This window comes from Lissotriton helveticus, chromosome 6 (genome assembly GCF_964261635.1).
Source record: "Lissotriton helveticus chromosome 6, aLisHel1.1, whole genome shotgun sequence".
Classification (NCBI taxonomy): Eukaryota; Metazoa; Chordata; class Amphibia; order Caudata; family Salamandridae; genus Lissotriton; species Lissotriton helveticus.
In genome coordinates this window covers 1,200,535,520-1,200,557,355 of record NC_136067.1, presented here as the reverse complement: position 1 = coordinate 1,200,557,355, position 21,836 = coordinate 1,200,535,520, and the positions used below count along the sequence as shown (strand labels likewise).

Here is a 21,836-nt window from a genome sequence, read left to right as displayed (position 1 = left end):
TTGTTTACCAGAAGTAATTCATTTTTTTTAAGAAGAGCTGTGCTTGGAAAAAGTGTTCTCTCCTGAAGATTTTCACATTTGTTTTTTTTTATGTTTACTAAAATTACAGGGAGTCAAGTGGAGTCCAGGAAGTTTAGTTCTTCCCCTGTGAGGCACAGTTTCTATCTGTTTTTGGTGTGTATACGTTTCCTCATACCGAGGTACTATGCATTTGAGTGTGAATAGTATACATACATGACATCTACTTCTTATTTTTTAGCTTGGTCCTTAGACAAGCATAATGACACACATACTACTTTTGAAACGCCTCTTCCTCATCTTGAAATTACAAGAACAGAAATATTCTTTTGTTTTTTTACAGGTAAAGGTTAAGGTATAGGGAGCATATTTATTATGTTAAACAAAGTGTGGAGTGATTAATATATGTTGTGCTTATTTCAGGTCTCCTTCCCAGCTGTTTCCTTCCCTTTCTTTACCTCACTTGATCACCTCAAACGTCTGTGCTATAATAGCAGACGGAATGGAGGCTATCGAGAGGTGGACCCTATTGTGCATCGAGCCAATCCTGAGGGCATGGATCAATCATCATTGTTGCACTTGCCCCGGACGAAGAGGGTACGGATGTCGTCTGTGGCGGTGAGAAGTGCGGTCTCTGTGCTGTGGTTGCTTAGGAAGCCAGATTGGGAGGTGTCTAGGACACGGTTCGCATCGATGAACTCAGAGAGTTGGGTGTTGATGGCCTGCTCTATGACCTTGGCTGGGAATGGGAGGAGGGAGATCGGTCTGAAGTTCTTGAGGTCTGTTGGGTCCGAGGATGGCTTTTTCTGCAGGGAGTTGATTTCTGCATGTTTCCAGTCATCGGGAAAGGTAGCAGTTTCGATGGAGCAGTGATGGTGCAGCAGAGCTCAGGGGCGATGGTGGCTGCTGCTCTGTGGAATATGTGTTATAGGCATGGGTCTTCATGGTCTTGAGCGTGTCCTCTATAGTGAGCGGGGTCCAGCAGAGCACTGCCTGTTGAGGGGTGGCTTGGTTGTTTGAGATGGTGGCTGGCATGGGAGCTGGGTCTAGGGTGTCAAGGCTCTCGTAGATCTGCCTGATCTTGTGGTGGAAGAAGGTGCTGGGTTTGTTGTAGAGGTCCTGGAAGAGGGAACGTCTGTGGTCGCACTGTTGGGCCTGGTGAACTCCTTGATGATGGTGTAGAGTTCCTTGCTGTTGTGTGCACTGGCGTTGATTCTGAATTGGAGGGCAATTTTTTAGTGGTTTTGAGGAGGAGGTGGTGTGCGTTGCTGGTGGATTTGAAGGTTGCGTGAGTTTCCAGGTTTTTATAGCTCCTCCATTTCTTCTCAAGAAGTCTGCAGGTGTGTGTAGACTCTTGGAGGGGGAGGTGAACCAGCTGACTGCCTTGGATCATTGTTTACATGGTCTTCTCTTGACGGATGCCAGGGTGTCTCAGTATGAGCACTGGAATGGTTGTCCACCACATCGATGTGCCAGGAGACTGTTGGTAGTGCCTGGTTACTTATTGGTAATATTCATTACTCCCAGTCCATGTCTTCCTTTTCACAGTCCTCATGTATGAGGTATCTCCAATCAAGCAGAACCTAATCACCAAACTTGATTTTTCCTTCCCAATCCAAGATGGCCCATGTAACCCTGAGTACAGGTACCTCACTTCCTGAAGTAGTCAAGAACAGACAGCAATCAGTGGACCACAGGGAGAGGTGAGTTTAAACTCAGGACTGTGACAAGGAAGACATGGACTCAGAGTAATGAATAATACAAGTGAGTAACTGGGCATTACCCCCTCATCCGTCTTCCTCTTACAGTCCTCGCTTATGAGTATGTACCCAAGCCAAACACTGATTTTGAAAAAATCCACACCAACAATAAACTAAACAAGTGAATTTAATGAACAAAGGACACAAAGGACCCCAAGTCTTACATTGCAGTTGGCCCCACAGAACTCAAGACAGCAGCACCAAAATTGGAAGAAACATCCCCACCCAATTACAAATAGTAGTGAGTCATGAACATGTGGGGCAGAGCCCAAGTGGCAGCAAAACAGCCATAAAGGCCACCCAGAAGGTAGAAACACCCCTAGTAGATCTTCCAAGGAAGGCCTCCGGAACAGATTGGCCCAGTAAGGAATAGGAATGCAAAATAGCCAACTTAATCCAACAGGACAATGTAGAGGGGGACGGCTTGAAACCCTGCTGAACCAAACCATGGGAGACAAACAAGTAATCTGACTTGTGGAAGACAGCAGCGCACTGATAATAAGGTGAAAGAGCACAATGCACATCCATGGAATATAAACACCCCTCCTCGTCAGACACAGGAGAAGGATAAAAGGTAGGCAAAACAATATCCTAATCCAAATGAAAAGACACCACCTTAGGGAGAAATGCCGGGCTAGGCGAAACACCGCCTTGTCTGGAAAAGAATAAAGGAAAGGAGGGGAGGACAACTAGGCCCCAATCTCCCCAACATGTCTTCCCGAGGTAATGGCCACAAGAAAAGCAACTTTGGTAGAAAGAAAATTAAAGTCACAGGACTCTAAAGGCTCAGAGGGAGCAACCTGCAGAACCAAAGGGAAGTCCCAAAGAGGTACAGGGGAATGCACCACCAGCCACCGAAGAGAACAACTCTGCAGCAAATGAGCTGCTAGAGGAGCGACAAACATTATCCCCCTGAAAAGCCTGAACAGCAGCCCACTGAATATGGAGGGTAGAGATTGCCAATTCCAGCTGGAAACCATCCCAAAGGAACTCCAAAACAGCTGTAGGACCACAAGAGGAGGAAGACAACCCTTTATCCTGACACCAGATGGAAAATGTCGCCAATGGCAGTCATACACCTTAAGGGTAGGTGGCTGCCGAGACTGCTGGATTAGTCCAGCAACATCCACACAGCTACCCTGCTCTTAGAGGGTCTGCCTTTCAAGCGCCAAACGGGCAACCTCAACCTGTGAAGTGTCCATCGGAAGAAGCCGCTGATGCAGGGAGGATGGATGGAATGGCAAAACTAAATGGAGCCTAACAGACAGCGGAGAAGACAAGGGTACCAAGGACAACTCCACCATGCCCGGGCAATTAACAGAATCTCCGCCTGGCCTTGGACCACCTTCTGAATCACCAGAGGGAGACAAAGGATGTGCGGAAAACAACACAGGAGGCACCCGGGCCAAGGAATAGCCAGAGCATCCACTGCTCAAGCCCTTGAGGAGGCAGCAGACAACACAAGTAGGGAAAGAAGGGCATATGCCTCAGTGGCAAAAAAAACAGTCATGGATAACTGAACTGACACAGAATGAATTGAAAGACCCCTTTATCCAGACCCTATGTCAGAGGACGGAAACCTCCGACTCAGAAGCATCGGCAGGCCAATTCTCCCTCCCCAGAAGAAAAACTGCTGACAAAGACAAGAGATGGGATTTGACCCAAAGACAAATCCTCTGGGAAAGGGAAAACAGAGAGGGACACATGCTGTCCTGTCTGATCAGGTAAGAATGTATTATCTGATTGTTCGTTTGCACACACACAGTAGGGAACACCAGCTGTGAATGGAAAACAGAAAGGCCTTCAGGACAACTGCCAGCTCCTTCCAATTCGAAGACTGAAGAGTCTCCATCAGATCCCATCTGCCCTGAGCAGCAGCATCCCCCAGATTGGGGCACCCAAGCCCCTCTCAATGGCACCGGTCATGAGAACCAGAATAGGAAGGGGAACCAAAGAAAACCCCCTGCACAGATGAGCAGAGTCTAGCCACCACTGCAGAGCCCTGCTTATAAGTGGAGTCACTGGAACCAAAGTCTCCAGAGACAACAGGTCCCAATGCCTCGGAGAAAGGGAACTAGGGAACACAGGTGTTATCTCCCCCAAGGAACCAGAACCAAAGTAGAGGACATTTCCCTCTGACTGTGAAGCCCTGTCTAGGCCGAGGCCGAGGGGTGAAGAAGGAGAGAAGACAGGTGGGAGCAAAGATGAACACACCACTTTTCTGACACCACAACCTCCCCCTAAATCCATCCTGAAGTGAACTCAGATGAAGAGGAGATCCTGGTTAGGCTGGACCTGGGACTTCTTCAAGTTGATCAAGAAGCTGTAGGCCCACACCAGCGTGATCACCCTGCAAACCTCTGTCTGGACCTTGGAAAAAGAACAAGAGGCAATAATCCAGTTGTCCAAATATGGAAATAGCTTTAAACCTTCTGAATGTAAAGTGCCCACTAAAGGAGCTAACAGTTTGGTGAAAACCCTCAGAGCCAAGCCAGCCCAAAGGGCAGGACCCGGAACTGGAAGTGGAAGCGGTTGCTCTGGACAGCAAATCTGAGGAACCACTGCTGAGACGGATGAACCAGGACATGGGGGTATGCATCCAGGAGGTCGATGGAAGTCAGGAACTCCCTCTTCCTCAAGAGCAGCAGAATCAGCTGAAGAGACACCATCTTGAAGGAGACATGAGGTTAAATCCTTTCTTACTGGGAGATCCCAGACCCTCAGCTTAGGTACATTCAGGGCCCCCAGGGAGCATCTGCCTTGCGGGGTCCCCCAGGGCTCCTCTCTATACCCCCTTCTCTTTAATCTTTATCTTTCGCCCTCTTCTTTTCTCTTTGAGGCAGTGGGACGTCACCGTCTTTAATTACGCGGACGACCTACAACTCATTTTCTCTCTAAACTCTTCCTCTGCTATCCCCACCATCCAGGCAGTCATGTCCCATATCTTTCAGTGGATGTGTCAGAACTAGCTTAAACTGAACCCAGGAAAGACGGAGCTCCTCCTGCCGGGCAAGAGCGCCGTCTACTGGGGTCCACATTTCTGGCCGGCAGAGCTTGGCTCCCCTCCCACTCCGGTGGCCTCGGTGAAAAGTCTCGGGGTCACTATTGACGCTGGGCTTTCTCTCGGGCCGCAGGTGGGGACGGTGGTCTCCTCCTGCATGTTCCAACTACGCAGGATTAGGAAGGTGGCCTACCTCCTTACCCCCGATGCCCTGCTGCAAGTCATTATGGCCCTCGTTCTCTCCCGCCTGGATTTTTCGAATTCCATCTACCATGGTTCGCCCAAATGTTCCATCTACAGGCTGCAAATCATTCAAAACCAGGCGGCGAGACTGGCCCTCGGGATACCAAAGTGGCAGTCTGCCAAACCCCTCCTCATCAAACTGCATTGGCTCCCTGTCAGCCTAAGGGCTGCCTTTAAGCTTGGGTGCCTTATCTTTAAGTCTCTCTCTGGCTCTTGCCCCGCTTTTCTGAAATCCCTCATTCGACCTTACTGTCCTTCACGCAATCTTAGATCACTTCACTTACATCTCTTGGTGGTCCCTTCCTTTAAACTCTATAGATCTGGTGGTTGAAGATTCGCCTTCCTCGGCCCCAAATTCTGGAATTCCCTCCCTCTCCCAGTTAGGATCTCTGGCACTCTCATTCAATTCCGCAAATCACTAAAAACCTGGCTCTTTCCACAAACTAGCTAATTCCCTCTGTCTCTTCTCAGCACCCTACCAGCGCCATGATACCCACGGTGATAGTGCTCTTTACAAGCATCCCCTTAACATAACATAACATAACATGAGGGATATACTGATTGACCCCCTTTAAGTCCAGCACAGAGCGGAACTCCCTGGATGCTTTCTGGACTAGCAAAAGCATGGAATAACAAACATAGAATATCTCCCCAGGAGGTACGGGAATGATGGGTGCCTTCTGGAGCAGCAACTGAATCTCTTGGAGAAGATCAGACAAGGGGAACAAGGAGCTGGAGCAGGAGTCTGGACAAATGGTGTGGCGGAGTCTCGCCAAAATTTAGCCTGTAACCTTCCGAGAGCACTTGGATTGGCCCATGCATTGGAAATGCAAGAAGTCCAAATGTCCAGAAAGAATTTAACACACCCCCTCACAGGATGGAACCTGGAGCATTCATGCCTTGGAAGGGGCAGGAAAAAACGCTGCAGCTGAGTACCAGGAATTGTCAGCATGAGGGGTGCCCCAGCCGCTACCCCTTCCTTGAAAAAGTTGATGTGGTGGAACCTTCACCCAGCAGGAAAGGCCCTCTTGAACCCAAATCCCCTGTCTCTGGAAACTGAACAAACAAGAGTAACCAGCTTACTATTCTCTGCAGAATCCTTAATCATGCCCTCCAAGTCACGGCCAAAAACCTTTGACCCTGTAAAAGGAAGCTTCAGAAAGACTGCTTTCTGAGCAACATGGGCCTTCCATGTCCACATCCAAATGTTGCAATGAGTAGCAATCGCCACACTACAAACTGCTGCTGAAGCACAGAGATTGTCAAAGGAAACTTGGCTAAAGGGGCCACCTCATGAGCACGAAAAGCAGCTTCCACAGCTGCAGCAATAATGCTTGGAGGTCTGTGGACCCTGGATCCCCCAAAGATGGCTCAGTCTCCACAGGGATGTCCTCCAAGTCACTCATCACAAGACCAGGGGATACAGCCAAAAGACACAGGCAGGAGATGCCACCAGACTCCAGGTGCACAGAACCCAGCAATGAGCCAGGGAAACACACCAACCATGTAGGACACTGACAGGACGATGAGGATAACACACCAACGAGGCAACCGGAAGCACTGGAATGAAACCGGCAAAGGAAGGACACTTCCAAATAAGCCAGCCGGTAATCCATTCAATGCCGCCCTCGCCACACCGCGTCCCCTGTCGGAAATGAGGGGCAGGTAGAAGCACTGGGACGCCACCAACAGAACCCTGGTGTCGCTATCTTGGAATTAGGCAAACTCCGCGTGACCGCCGATTCCATTACAAATGAGCCCATAATGATGCTGCACGAGTGCCCTGCATCTCGTAGCTGATTGGCTCACAGAACAGCTACTGGGGGGAAAGACACACACAATTAAAAATTAAGTGAAAAAAATGCTCATCAATATCTCTGAGGCCGTCAAAGGTTGCCCAGCACACCCCAGACATCCTCCATGATCCAGTATGCCGAGCATACAAGCGCGATCCCACATGCATGGCAGAAACCACTAAAGCAGGTCTGATCTAAAAATGAAAAAGAAAATAGACACACCTGAAGCTAAGATGGCAATCGGCTGCAGAAAAAGGAAACAGGAAGTCCTTCCCACTAAGTGAGGTACTTGTATTCGGAGGTACGGGCCATCTTGGATTGGGAAGGAAAATTCAAGTTTGGTGGTTAAGTTCTGCATGAACGGAAATAACTCATATGTGAGGTCTGTGAGAGGAAGACATACAAGGAGATAATGGCATCTATGCCTTACATAATCCAACTCCATTTGAGTGGCACATTCATACAGGAAACACAATTTAGTCCATAAGTGGCTCGAGGAAACTAAAGGTTGGATTGCATTTGGAATTAAAGTGAATATCCTCCTATGGCCACATTTCTCTCTTTCCATTTCTAAGAATCTCAGATCAGTCTCATTTTAAGTTTCTTCCCCTACCTCGCGTCTTCTGTATCGACAGAGAGCCCTACTTTTGATCTCCCTCCTTTCTTCTGTGTGCCTCTCCATCCCACTCTCTGACCATCAATTCCACCATCTTTTCTTTGCCTCGTCTTTCTCCTCACATTTTCCCTCTTGTTCATCTTTCTTTTCTCATTGTTTACCCTCCTATTTCTTCCTTCCCTTCTGTTGAACTCACAGCTCCTTTTAATACTGAAACTGTTTATGCTCTCTCTCATTCTGTTCTTCAATTTCTCAGCCATTTAATAACCTCCTTGTTAGTCCGTCTATTTTCTCTCCCCTCTAAAGATGACAGTCTTCCCAGGCCATGGGCTGCTGCAGACGTCCTGATCTGCCTTTTTTAACTGAATCAGAATTATAGACCAAGAGAGCGGCAAATGAAGGAGACTGTCAGCAGGCTGATTTGTGTACTCATTTGTCGGTTTAGCCATGTTGTTGTGAGATGCTTGACAGTACAGTGAGATAGCCTTCTTTTTCGTTTTTTTGTGGCAGTTCAATAGAAGGTGTCTATTTTGTTACATTTTTAACAGAGAAAAATGCTTTAAAACCAGTTTTGCAGATTTTAATAATAGTCTTCTTGCAAAATGAAGACTCGTAGGGAATTTCATCTTACAAAGATCTTAAGCTTTCAGTTGTTCAAGAACCTTCTCTCACACTTGGAAAGGCAGAGTCACTTTATGTAATGTAAACCCGCCTGCAACCTCCTCAGCTTATTATAGGACTTTGCATTTTGGTTAAGCACTTCATATCGTTTCCTTAGCTCACAGCCGCGGTCCGTGCAGGTAACAGGGTGGGGAGGAATTTCGAGGGACGATGCAGAAGGAAAAATAAATAAATAATTCATTTCTCTTGGCTTTGTCCCTCTAAAATCCCCACCCATGCCGCCCCACCGCCCCACCCCTGTTACCTGCATTGACTGCCGCTGTTAGCTCATCTAATCGTTGCTTGGAAGCAGCCGCGTTCCATGCAGGTAACAGTGATAGGGCGATGGAGTGGGTGGGGGAGATTGACGGACAATGCTGAGGGAAAATTATTTATTTATTTAATTTTCCCTCTGCATCGTCCCTCGTAATCCCCCCTCCCGGCCCCTCAAACTGGAATTATGGGTAAGCCCCCCTCCCTAGAATGGAATCATCAGGTCTTTTTCTAGGATCCCTCCACATCCAATTTCTGGAGATATGTGAAGGGAGTAAAACATCTCAACTTTTGCCCCTTCCATAGCTCTTCTGGAGCAATCAGGAGCTAAATGACAGCTAGTGGATGTGTATTTTGTTCACCTCTTGGCACACGTTTTATCCCTCAATAGTCTGCTGTCGGCTGATGAGGAAGTAAGGAAGGGACAAGTAGTGGGAATGGCAGAAATACACAGTTTTTAGAGAGCAATGTTGGCTTATTTTATTCTTCTAATGTTCCGCTACTTTTGAGCCACAAGGCTAGTGCCAAGAAAAGCAGTGGGTAAGCGAGGGGTAGAAGATGTGACCTCTGGTAGGTCAAAACTATGCCCTTGGTTGCCGCTGGTGGGCTTCAACAGTTGGTTATACATGTCTTTGGTATTTAACATAGCCATTGTCTGGCTGTTAGAAATAGTCTAAACAAAATGTGGCTGGGCATGTATTAGCCAAGTTTGTTGTCTGAGATATTCTCTGAAATGTGTACTGAGGGGTTGTGTTGAGTGACTGTGTGATGTTCACGCTAATATATTATTGTGCAAGTGATGCAGATGTTGCTATGGTGGGTGGCACTGCTGGTGTGTCTCAGTTTAGTAATAAATTAATGTTTTTAAAGCGTCTTATCTTATGTGACATTTGGCCCTTATTATAAGTTCCCTTTTAACTCTATGGGGAGATACCATGGCTGGAAGTTATTGGGGACTATGAGTCAAACTCATTGGAAATTGGGGCCAACTTGTGGGACGCAGAACGACCAGGTTCCTTTTGGCATATTTCATTCCCCTAAAACAGTGAGTTTAATGCAGATACCATCTGCGCTGAGCAGCTGGTAAATATGTGTGTGGGGAAGCCAGTGGTGGCTGGGTGTTGTAGGATGAGGGCAGTGAACGGTGTCTTGTGGAGACAGGCTGAGCACTAGTACTGTCTGCTTTTTCATAGTGCAGGATGGGGCGGGTTCCGAGACATTTTAAGGCTTAGAGCAAAGTGGGCAATTGTCCAATGGGTCCGAGGGGCCCCATGGGAATGTGAATTACTTCACCTCTATCCTATTTTTCATTCTTTACCTCTCTACTTTTCTGCTTGCATCTAATTCTGACTATGTCTCTCTAACCTGTGTCATCTTAAAGATTTTTTGTGGTTGTGATCAAACCATGTTTCAAATGATTTTGTGTGACTTTATTAAAGTTTAATATGTAATTCAATACGGCCTGATATTACGCTGGCTTGAATTAGCAGGAAATGGGTAATACAAGTAACATTTGTTCTGTACAGGGGCCCCCAAATTTGCCTTGCCTGGGGCACACCAATAACTTTAAGGTGACACTGGGAGGATAGAGGGGGCGTGGCTTGGCGCCACGGGTAATGGCAGCGCCTGAGTGAGGCTCCGGAGGACAACCGGGAGAATTCCCTTCCGAAGCAAACAGTTCCTGCTCTTCACGCATTTCCTTGCGTCGGAACACCTCCGCAATGCAGCGGCTCACATGCGGACATTTCCCCGGCGACGAACACGGAGGTATTTTGAAGCTGCGCTGTTAGGGACGCTCCGGTGTCCGCAGCCGCCATCTTGCGGCTCGAGTCACGGAGCAGTCCCCTGAAAAACGGCGTTTGCGCTCTCTGCCTTGTGTCGGCATTTCGTGCCGCTATGCTTCAGGACCGCTCCACACCCCTCTCAGAGGCAGCGCTTTGTGTTTTACCTACCTTTCACTGCAAGTAAGCTGTTTACTGTTCCTCACAAAGTACGGCCGCCATTTTGACCGCTTTGGATTTTTACTGCATGCACAGCGGTACTCCCCACAGGATTGCCTCTCACAGACTCCCATTTCTTATGGCTATTTATGAGATGACTTTTTCTTCATTTTTTTTCACCTTCTACCAATAAGAGCTGTAGACTGCTTACTGTCCTCACCAGCTAACATGTTTCTTTTCAGACTTTTTTCTCAATTGCAGCAGCTTCACTTTGTTCATTATTAACTTTAATGTCGAGCTGGTCATATATAATACCTATTCATTGAGCTGATTGGACATTGTTCTCCTTTCCTGTTGAGCTCCATTTTTACTGCAATTATTTCTGAGCTCTTGACCCATACTCAATTTTTCTCAATACTCACTGCACGTGTCCTTCTTCTACAGTGCGCGCCACATTTGTGCACATGTGTCTTCATTGCATTTTCTTGCTACCAAGTGCATGGGTTTTAGTTGTCTGAGCTCCATCTATAGATTCCTCAGCTTTGCGCTCTTTTAATTGAAGCTGCGTTTATTGTGTTTATTACTGCTACCATTTGTTCTTCATTCTTTGCTTTTGGCTTTTTTCCATGGCTACTCAACAACAAATGTCTCGCTCTTCCTCTAAGACAAATACAAAGGTGGCTTTTGTTAAAAACTCTAAAGTCTTTACGGCTTTATCTCAACTTGAAGACTCTCTTCCTCTTTCGGACTCAGAAGCACCCACAGGACCACCCTCTCCTAGACCCTCCGGAAAAGTAACTTCTAAACGGCTCAAAAAGCACCCTCCGTCCCCACCCAAATCATCGTCACCTGTATACATGGAGTTATTATTGGAAGAAATCCGGTCTTTCCGTCCTTTTCTTGAAGAAATTGGAACTTTGCGCCCTTTTATGGAGGAAACTAATACTAAACTCCAAGCTCTCACAGATAATTGGTCTCAAATTGAAACGAGAGTTTCTACGGTGGAGCACTCTGTTGCAACCTTTCAAGAATCTCACACTAAAGTTGCACACTTATCTTCACAGGTAGGAGCTCTTCAAAAGCAGGTGGAGGAGTTGGAAAATAGAGGCCGGCGTAACAATCTACGCATTTATGGCCTGGCGGAGGGTCTTGAAGGGTCCGACCCGCCTGCCTTCTTCAAGTCCTTCCTTCCCAAACTGTTGCATCTGCCACAAGATACCTCTCTCAACATCCAACGTGCGCATCGGCTAGGCCGTTTGCCTTCATCTCTCTCCACGTCACAAAGGCCAAGAGGTGTTATCCTTTATTTCCTGGAGTATACTGACCTCTTGAAAGTTTTAGCAGCTGCCAAGGCTCTTCCCAAACTGTCTTGGCTTGATTCACCACTGTTCTTCGCCCAGGATTATGCCAAAGCAACTGCTGCCCGTAGAAAAGCTTTCCTCGACATGAGAGAGGTCCTTCGTGCCATGGGTGCTCGATATGGCTTGTATCATCCATGTCTGTTTAAGGTCACCTACAATAATAAGACTACCACTTATGAGGATCCCGTGAGACTGCAGAGCTTCATTAATGCACATCGCACTTCTACCATGGATACATCCGGTCCTTCATCATCCTCACCTGGCTGACTTTTAATATCACAAGCCTGTTCAGAGATTCCAGTTCTCTCACTGATTTGTTGTTGTTCTTCTCATGTTTTTGGCTGACTTTTTGGCCTGTTTGCCAAATTCTTGTTCTCCTATTGCATTTTACTACTCTGTTTTCCACATGTTGCAATTTTCTGATTGCTTGCTCATTCTACTCCTTTTTCATGTTATGATCTCTTTTGTTGAGTTTCGCTCCTTTGTCTTGGTTCCTTGCTCATGCTCTTTGTATTATTGTCTCAGTTTTACCTCCTTTTTCTTCCCACAGGAACTCCTCCTCGTATGATGACATCTCCCGGGTTCCTTGTCCGGCTGCCCTCAGTTGTGTTGTCTTACCTACCTGGCTCCTCCCCCCCCTCAACTTCTTCTCGTACTTCCCCTCCGTAGGTATGTTCTTTTCATGGTTTTTGTCCTTTTTTTGTCTTTTGTTCTTCCTCTCCCCTTACTTCCTCAATGCATTAATGTTCTGCTTTGCGATGCTGGTATTTTTCCCCTCAGGCTATTTTTTATTCTTCCTCCTTTTCTTTCACTTCTGTTTCTTTATCATGTCTCCATCTTTAAGCGTTCCATTTCTATTTCTTACTCTTTACTCATTACTCCTTGCTTTCCTTCTTCTTTTCGATCTCACTCCTCAAGCATATTCTTTTCCTCTTCCTAAGTTTCCTTTCGTCTATCTTCATCTCTTTCTCATCGTTCCTTCCTATTTCTCTACTATCTCTTCTTCTAGTTTTCCTTACTTTTTTGAATCATTCATTGACCTATTTATGGCTTTCATGTGTTTATTATGTCTTTAAATTTGGTTTCCTGGAATGTTAAGGGTATTAACTCTCCAATTAAGCGTCAGCGCATTTTATCTCACCTAGCTAAATTAAATGTTGACATTGCGTTTCTTCAAGAAACTCACCTTACAGACATAGAATCTGCCAAACTTAAAAGAGGTTGGGTGGGTGACGTCTTTTTCTCACAGGGCGATGGAAAACGTAATGGTGTTGCCATTTTATGTCGTAGATCCCTTCCTCTAACAGTCATATTTCAAGAATCAGATACGAATGGCAGATGGACTCATGTCAGACTATCACTTAGAGGTGTTCCAATCTCGCTCCTTAATGTTTATGGTCCCACGGTTGGTGAACCCCTTTTTTGGGCTGACCTCTCTCCATACATCACACAATTCATGGATGATAATTTCATCCTTGCGGGAGATTGTAATCACCCCTTTGATCCTTTCCTGGACAGGAAATCCAATGCCACGTATATTCCTACAAAATCTCACAAATTGTTCACCCAAACTATTTCGCAACACAAGCTTGTTGATTCATGGCGATTATGCAACCCAACTTTACAAGAATTTACTTTTTATTCCCCCCATCATCGGTCCCAATCACGTCTTGATTATATTTTTGTCTCCCACGCACTTACTCAAACCCTCCAGGCGGCAGACATTGGCCCGATTTTGCTTTCCGATCATGCCCCTGTCCTGGTTAGTCTTGAAGTTTTACCCAAAACGAATGGTCCTAAACAATGGCGTTTCAATAACGCCCTCCTTCTGGATCCTCACTTTTCTGCTTCTTTTTCTGCCTTTTTTGATGAGTTTTTCCTTTTTAATGATATCCCACCCATTTCGAAACACACTCTTTGGGATGCCTTTAAAGCAGCTGCTCGCGATTTTATTATTAATTTTGTTGCTAAAAAACGTAAATCTGCCCGCCAAATTACCAAAACCCTTCTCCATGACATTAAACGATTTTTAACACGCCTATTTTACCTCGCATTCTCCGGATAGTCTGACATCTCTGGTTGCTGCCAAAATTAAATTTAATGAAAAATCAACTGAAGATGCTTCTCTGTATTTGCTTAAATCAAGTGCCAAGTTTTATGGTGGTAGGAACAAGGCCGGGAAAATTCTTGCTAATTATTTAAAGGTTAAACAAAATAAAGTACATATCGAATCAATTTATGATGATGCTGCCCACTTACAACACAAAGATGCTGACATTCTTGCTACTTTCTCACATTTCTATGAATCCTTATACACTTCAGACACACTATCCTCTCCTCAGACTCTTGCTCATTTTTTCTCCACCATTCAAACCCCTACTTCCTTCCCTCTTGACCTTTCCTCCTTAGAATCTGATGCCTCACAAACAGAATTGCTTGCCGCCCTTCATCGTTTAAAATTGAACAAAGCCCCTGGCCCTGACGGGTTCACTGTTGAGTTTTATCTTCACTTTTCAAAACTTCTTCTTCCAAAACTTCACTCCCTTATTCACTCTTTTACTGAACTAGGCACTTCTTCCGGTACTTTTTCAGACGCCCATATCTGTTTAATTCCCAAACCTGGAAAATATGTCCAATATTGTAAAAATTACAGACCTATCTCACTAGTCAATATAGATTACAAAATTTTCGCTAAATTATTGGCGATGAGATTAGATCACCTGCTTCCTGACCTGCTCGGAGATGAACAATCAGGCTTTGTTAAAGGCCGTTACATTACAGATAACACAAGACTCTTATTCAACATCTTGACAAAATCTCCCCATCTCCAATCTCCTTTTGCAGCCATAGCCTTAGATGCTGAAAAGGCATTTGACAGGGTCGAATGGCCGTACCTTTTTCACACTCTTAATTGGTTTGGGTTCGGTCCTAAATTTATCTCCTTAGTCTCGTTGTTATATTCTCATCCTCGTGCTGCAGTCTTCGCTAACGGCCAAATCTCTCCTTATTTTGATCTTGTTAGAGGCGTCCGTCAAGGTTGTCCTCTTTCACCCTTCCTCTTCAATCTGGCCCTAGAACCTTTTTTATCCAAACTCCGTCAAAACCCTAATATTACTGGCTTCCAAACTGCAGACATCTCCATCAAACTAGCTGCTTACGCGGACGATATTTTATTATTTATTTCAAATCCTACTGTCTCTATTCCTGCTTTTTTGACGGAAGTCCGACATTATTCCTCAATTTCTGGTTATAAACTCAATAACGATAAGTGCGAAATTTTACCTTTGACGAAATTTACTTTTAAGACTGATTTTACTGCCTCAAACTTCGCCTGGAGTCCTTCCAATATTAAATACCTAGGCTTACACATCACCCCCTCAATCCATGACACTGTCTCCCTTTGTTTAACCAAATGCATCCAGAAAATATCTGACCTCACAGCTAGGTGGCATCCTCTCTACTTGTCCTGGTGGGGTCGTCTTGATACAATCAAGATGATGCTCACCCCTGTTATTCTTTACACTTTATCCAATATTCCCGTTCCCATTCCGGCTAAATTCATAAAAAAAATAAACTCCGTTTTGTCATCCTTTCTTTGGCATAAAAGCAAACCTAGAATGTCCTTAGCTAGACTCAGTCGTCCTGCTTCCGAAGGTGGGGTCAACTTTCCAAATTTCTCCGCTTATCACAAGGCCTTTCTGCTACGTCAATCTTCCTTCTGGTTACAGGACCCTGATTTTCCCTGTCCTTTATGGACGAAGGTAGAGCGCCTTTTTCTTTCACCTTTCTCCTTTGCTGAATGCATATCCTTTTCCCGTAAGCCTACCTCACTATTTACCCCTATTCATAAGTTTACCCTTAAACTCCTCCTTTCCTCTCACCCACCGCCCCCTACGTGTATTGCTGATTTCCTCACCTCCACTATATGGCATAATAAGTATCTTCTGATTCGGGGTAAACCCATTCTATGGAAGTCTTGGAGGTCCAGAGGACTGCTTTGGATTTCCCAATTATTTTCACAATCCACCTTCTTACCCTTTTCCACTCTTCGTCTCGCCTTTCACTTACCCCTCTCTTGTCTTCCCCAATATCTTCTCCTTAAGGCATCGGTCATGGCCATGTATGTTACCCTTCCTGGTACTCCTCCGCCTACCCCTACTCCTGATCCTATTGTTCACCTCCATTCTACTTTACTCACCCTCCCAAAAGCATCTGTTCTTTATAAACAGCTTCATACACACACTCTTCCCAGACTTAAAAGCAAAGTTGAGGAGCAGTGGGAGACTGATCTTTCCCTCTCCTGGCCAACTCCCCTTTGGGATAGGATCTGGTTAAAGATTCGTAAATCCTCCAGGGCTGCTTCCTTAACGCAATCCCTATTCTTCATTTATAACCGTCTCTTACACACCCCTTCCACCCTTCACAAACGTTTCCCCAACACACCAGACACCTGTTGGTCATGTACTTCCCCACATGCTACCCTGTTTCACATGTTGTTCCTATGCAAGAATGTTCATACTTTCTGGCTACAAGTCTGGGCACAAATCAATGTCATTTTTTCCACTACTATTCCGTTTTCAAATGCTCATATTTTCCTAGGTAGTCTTTCTCCTTGTTGGGAATGTACCGACTTTAATGTTCGGATTGTCGACCTACTATTAGCGGTTGCCTTCCAACAGATCACGATCAATTGGAAGTCTACGCCCAATATTACTTTTAAAGCTTGGTGGTATAATGTATGTCACAACCATAGACTCGATACTGCTTTTGTTTTCCCTCCACAGATGGCGACTAAACGCGCTGACTTATGGCTTCCTATTACACTGTATTTAGATAAATGTACAACCCGTTCTTTTCGCCCTAGTCCTGCTCAGCAGGAAGTTCCTAAACCTCCTTGATACCCTTCACGTTTCTTTATGTTCAACCATTCTAATTTACTGCATTGCCGTATTTGCATTTTATTACATTGCTTATTTATTATGCCCTTCATTTTTTATGCTCTCTCATTTATGATTCACTTTTGTATTTTGTATTGCGTATTTTGAATTGCATTGCTCTTTTTTTTTTTTTATTGCTCCATCATTGTAAGTTTCGGTTTCACTCCCCCCTCCCTTCTTTATTTTTATTTCTCCATTATCATTTCCCTATTAGTATTTGTTCTCAGTTTGTATTATTACCATCCTCTTCTTTAATAAACTTGATTTTGAACTTAAAAAAAAGGTGACACTGGGAGGATAGAGGCCAGGCTGTGCCTCTGTCCGTCGTCCTTGTCTATTGTTCAGGCGCAGATTTTCTAGGTTTGGACCTGCACCACCTAATACATGGTCTGGTAATTTCACACCCAAACTTGTGGGTAAGGAAAAACCTGAGAACTTGTAATTACCCAGTCCCATATACCCAAGCAGCCCCCCCTAATGAGGACCTACGGGGGGTAGCTATGTTTTTGTATATTTTCATGTGTGAAGCATCCTCGTAGGAATAGAACAGGAGATAGAAGGCATTTAAAAGGGCGTGTGAAATATTATGATAAGATACATATTTAGCACATACTTCAAAAGCTGCAATACACTGCACTTACAACATAATTAACTGCACAACTAATGCTACAACAGAATAAATTATTGGTAGCCAGCATAAGAAAGAATAGGAACAGGGAAATTGACGGACTGAAAAGTAAACATTTAAGGCACTTTCCCATATTGCCTCTGCCTTCGAGGAGAGGGGGAGACACATTCACAGTTTAACAGCCTCAATTAAAAGGACCTAGTCCACGAAGGTGATTGCTCTGGTTTTAGATATTCACAGTGTTAACTGATGAGCGAACAGTAAATTACTCTGTCGATCATTTCCCTTGAATTTGTCCACCCAAGAAACAGGACTGTGAGAGGACCAGCTGCAGGAGATGTACACCTTTTATCAAGGTTACCAAATGGTCCAATAATGACAGGATGAAAGCATTCATGTCTGTCACTTGAAGCTATGGATTGATGAGGGGAAATGTTTTCTTTAGTGGTTTAAGATTAAGAAGAATTGTTGGATGCATTGAGGCCCGACGACTCAAGTGATAAATCCAGATCCACCAAATTACCCTGATTTTCGGTCACCAGGGCTGACAGAGGTAATGGTGAATGATCTTAGGCTAGGTTACCTCTCTAAACTAGTGCAGTCTGTGGCCGTGATAAGACGCTCTCTAATTAAAAGTCTACCTTGACCTCTCAGCATTGGTTCAATATATCTTCTTGATTCTGAAGGAACTCATACTACGAAATGTCATGTAAATAGTGGAAATTTGCCATAATTATAAAAACGATTGCTCGGGAATAACACAATATGCGGAAGCAGGCTTGAAAAAAATGTTTATAAAACATAAAAATAATGAATATTTTTAAAAATGCATAAAATACTAGAATCTCTGGGTTACCATTTTTAATGTACCCACAAGTGATCATCTATACAGTATGCATCAGCAACATACATTATACCCAAGAATAGCACTGGCATATCATTGGAGACCATCACTAAGAAAGAACAGCCAGAGGTGGACTGAAAACGAAAATCAGACCTGGTAAGATGTTCCAACCAGTCTACCCTGCAGGAGATCACCAGTAGAATGGTTTAATGGGGACATGGTGAATTCATGGCAGCCCATCCTGCTGTAAAAGCAGCCGCCAATCCTGCACCCTACCAGGGACGTGGTTGAACGTGAGAATAGCCAGTCCAGTCATGAGCAAAGAGTTGATTTCTTCTTGCTGAGGTATATTGGCATTTTGTATCCGAGTATCTTATTCACCCACCAATTAGATGGCATTATTTGGAATTAAAGAACAAGTTAGATTTTCCGTTCTTTTGTGCACCAAGCTGAGTTATTGTTACCAAAGTTAGAACAGAGATATACAGACATGTTATTGTGTTTGATCTTAGCAAAACGTGCACGATTAAAACATAAATATAAGAAAAAATGAAACTCCATTTCCATAATGAAGGGACCGGTTTTTCGTTATGTTATCTTATCAGTATATCATGGCCTAAATATTGTCTGACAACATTATTGTGATCTAAATATAATTTACAAAAATATCACCCTAGTTGAGTTAATAGAAAATCTACACTAAATGCAGCAATATTTTTGTAAAAAATATTTAGGCTATCATATCTATGTCAAATTACATTTTTGTTATCAATATTCTGACATGCAAATTCCTCTTTTGTAAGTAAGGCACCATTACCTCAAGTTTCTCAATGTTGGAAGTCCGCCAAAGTAGATTTTTTCATCAGCTTTTAGATTCAAGCCAAAATTACTTCCAACAGCAAGTGTTATGATGTTGTCCTCTTCCTCCGTATCCAAATCTATAATCGATATGTTAGCTAGAAAACAAAGATAGATTCAAAATGCAAATTGTTAAGCGCAGAACCAGTGGTTTAAATTTTGTATGTGCAAAACAGGCGCATAGGCAACAAGTATTAGCAATACCATTCCCAGGTCCATAAAAAGTGGCATCAAGGAGTCATAATTTCTCAGGCCCTGCGCTTTTGAGGACCCCCGCTCGTGCTGCAACATGTATTTATAGATTTTTAAAGCATAACTGAAATATGTATTAATGATGAGGGAACCAACATGGCTGATGCCACTAGATGGCGCCAGATGATGGACCTGCAGTGCGGTCTCTTTCCCAGCAGGGCATTTTTAGGTTGAACTTAGCGCAGCGCGCATGCGCTTCTCTATGGGAGGCTTCTTGTGAGCACTCCAAACTTCTCCAAAACCTCTCTGTTTCTGTTTGGCAACTCCCACACATTCTTTTGGTCTTTGGGTGTGGCTTTCAATAATGAACTATTGAATGTAAAAGGGGAGGAGGCGCACACCTGTTCTAACGTATAAACCCTAAGTGTCTATCTGTAAACAATGGTGCTACAGTGTGACGCTTGCTGTCCGTTCAAGCGTATGAGTCCAAGGGGAAAAATACTAACCGGCGAGGTAGTATACACTGTGCACTGGAATCCAGACGGGTTATATAATGCTCAAAATTATACTCGAGCAATGAAATAAGTAAACCAATGTAGCTCAGAAAGTGTGTTATATTAAATCATCTTATACCAGATTATACAACATATTGGTATCAAGAGCATAAAAAAGATTTGCAAATATACAGCATATCACATGAAAATCATATAGTGTCATCACTACATCATGAACAGCACATCAAATTATACATAAATGCTTAAAAAGAGAGCCCGATGCATTTCAGGACTGGGGCGTCCCTTCGTCAGGGGCAACCTGTGAACAAAAACTTCAATGTCACAAAACATAATAGCTAATTGACTGATTTTTAAGACGCAACAGCACGAGGGTACCATTACATTAATACATCAAAGTGCATACATTGGAAGCTGTCCAAAGGAGCCACTGTGTAAGCATGGGACCAGCATGGGGAGCACATTTGCTCCCAGGATAGCTGGTCTCTATGTCCATCATTTAGAGACAACCAAGATACTACACCTTGACAATCCTTTTCACAACCACATCAACACCTGGAAAAGGTATATTGATGATATCTTGATCATTTAGGATGGAGATGAATTGACAGCAAAACGCTTCATTACTTGACTCAATTACCAGGATGATTTCCTAAACTTCACCAGTACATTACCAACAAAGAACTGGCTTTCTTGGACCTTACTATATCACCCAAAGATGGTCGACTGATGACCACAACGCATATTAAAACAACATCGAAGAACTGTCTCTTGATGTACCAGAGCTTCCACCGAGGCACCTTCAAGATACCCTTCCTTATGGGCAAATTTTTACGTCTGAGGCGAAATTGTACTGAAATTACCAACTTCAAAACACAATCAAAAGATTTGAAAAAGAAACTCGAAATGCGACAATATCCCAGAAGGATAATAGATCAGGCCTACAAAAGGGCGCGTAACAACTGCAGAGAAAGTCTTCTTGAACCTGTCCCTCTTAAATCTGAGGAAAGAAAACCATTTTGTATCATGACATACAAAACTAATTCCAATCATGTGACCAAAATTGTCAATAAGCACTGGAAGATCTTAAACAGCGGTGGTTTGAATCTCCCCAAACCTATCTTCTCCCACAGAAGAGGAAAAAGCATCCAAGACATGATTGTTCACACAAGACCCAAGAAGAACGAACCTTCGGGTCAGTCAGCAGCAATGGCAAACATACACGGACACCACCCATGTGGGAAATGCAAGGTTTGCCACCTCACAAGAAAAAGCAAAGAAATAACCTTTCTTAACGGCACCAAATTGGAACAAAGGAAATGTACCACCTGTAATAGCAACAACGTAGTATACCTAATTACCTGCCCGTGCCATTTGGAATATGTAGGTATGACAACACGACCTGTAAAAACAAAAATAGGGGAACATAAAAGCAATATCAGGTGCAAGAGAGGCACCACCAAAATGCATCCCATTTCTTGGAGAAAGGCCACACCCCAAATGACAATATGTGGACAGTAATCAAACAGGTCCCCGACGAATGGTACCTTTTTGAAAAAGAACAGAGATGGGTGTTCCGTCTGAGGACTTTTAAAACCCCTTTTTTGTATCTTTTCACAGACCCTACCACTCTCACTACCCACACGACACATAGCCTATTTTCAAAAAAACAAGTGCTCCCGCGTATTAGTAGATAGTAGCACGCCCCGCCCCGTAGAGGGACGGGAAGAACCCTATGATAAAGCATGACACTATGGGATTCGTAGTGTGCGAGAGGTATTTTAAAAACACATAGTGCTTTCGCTTGACATTTCAAGGACCAGCAACACCCACTTATTTCCTAATCACAACAAAAATTAAAAATTAAAAAACAAGAATTAAATTGCTATATAGGGAAGAATCACATTGTTCATGCATGATGATAGGCTCAAATGAAGGTATTCCATGATTATTCCTTATAACCAAAATATTCAAAGTTTACCTTAAAGTTGAAGTATTCTGATAAGAAAAGCCACACGGACTCAACACTTGCACACACAGATGTTTCAAATGGTTTTTATTCTAAATATTTTGAATAAGACCTGATTATTTCTGTCCATTTATATGAAGTATAACTCAAAAGACCCAGACTTTTATTCTTGTGATTCGTGCCGGGTGGATTCAGCTTGAATGCAGCTGTTCATTGCGAGGCTCAGAC

General features: G+C 44.0%; 1 protein-coding gene across 7 annotated transcripts in view; it reads right to left on the bottom strand.

The window, feature by feature from the left end:
- The window catches only part of LAMA2 (laminin subunit alpha 2), a 3,430,794-nt gene that overhangs the window by 220,877 nt on the left and 3,188,081 nt on the right, over window positions 1–21,836 (bottom strand). For all 7 annotated transcript variants that reach the window (XM_078648920.1, XM_078648921.1, XM_078648915.1 and 4 more), the window contains one exon: window positions 18,895–19,033. In XM_078648920.1, the coding sequence (XP_078505046.1) occupies window positions 18,895–19,033 (139 nt within the window). The remainder of the gene's footprint in view (window positions 1–18,894; window positions 19,034–21,836) is intronic.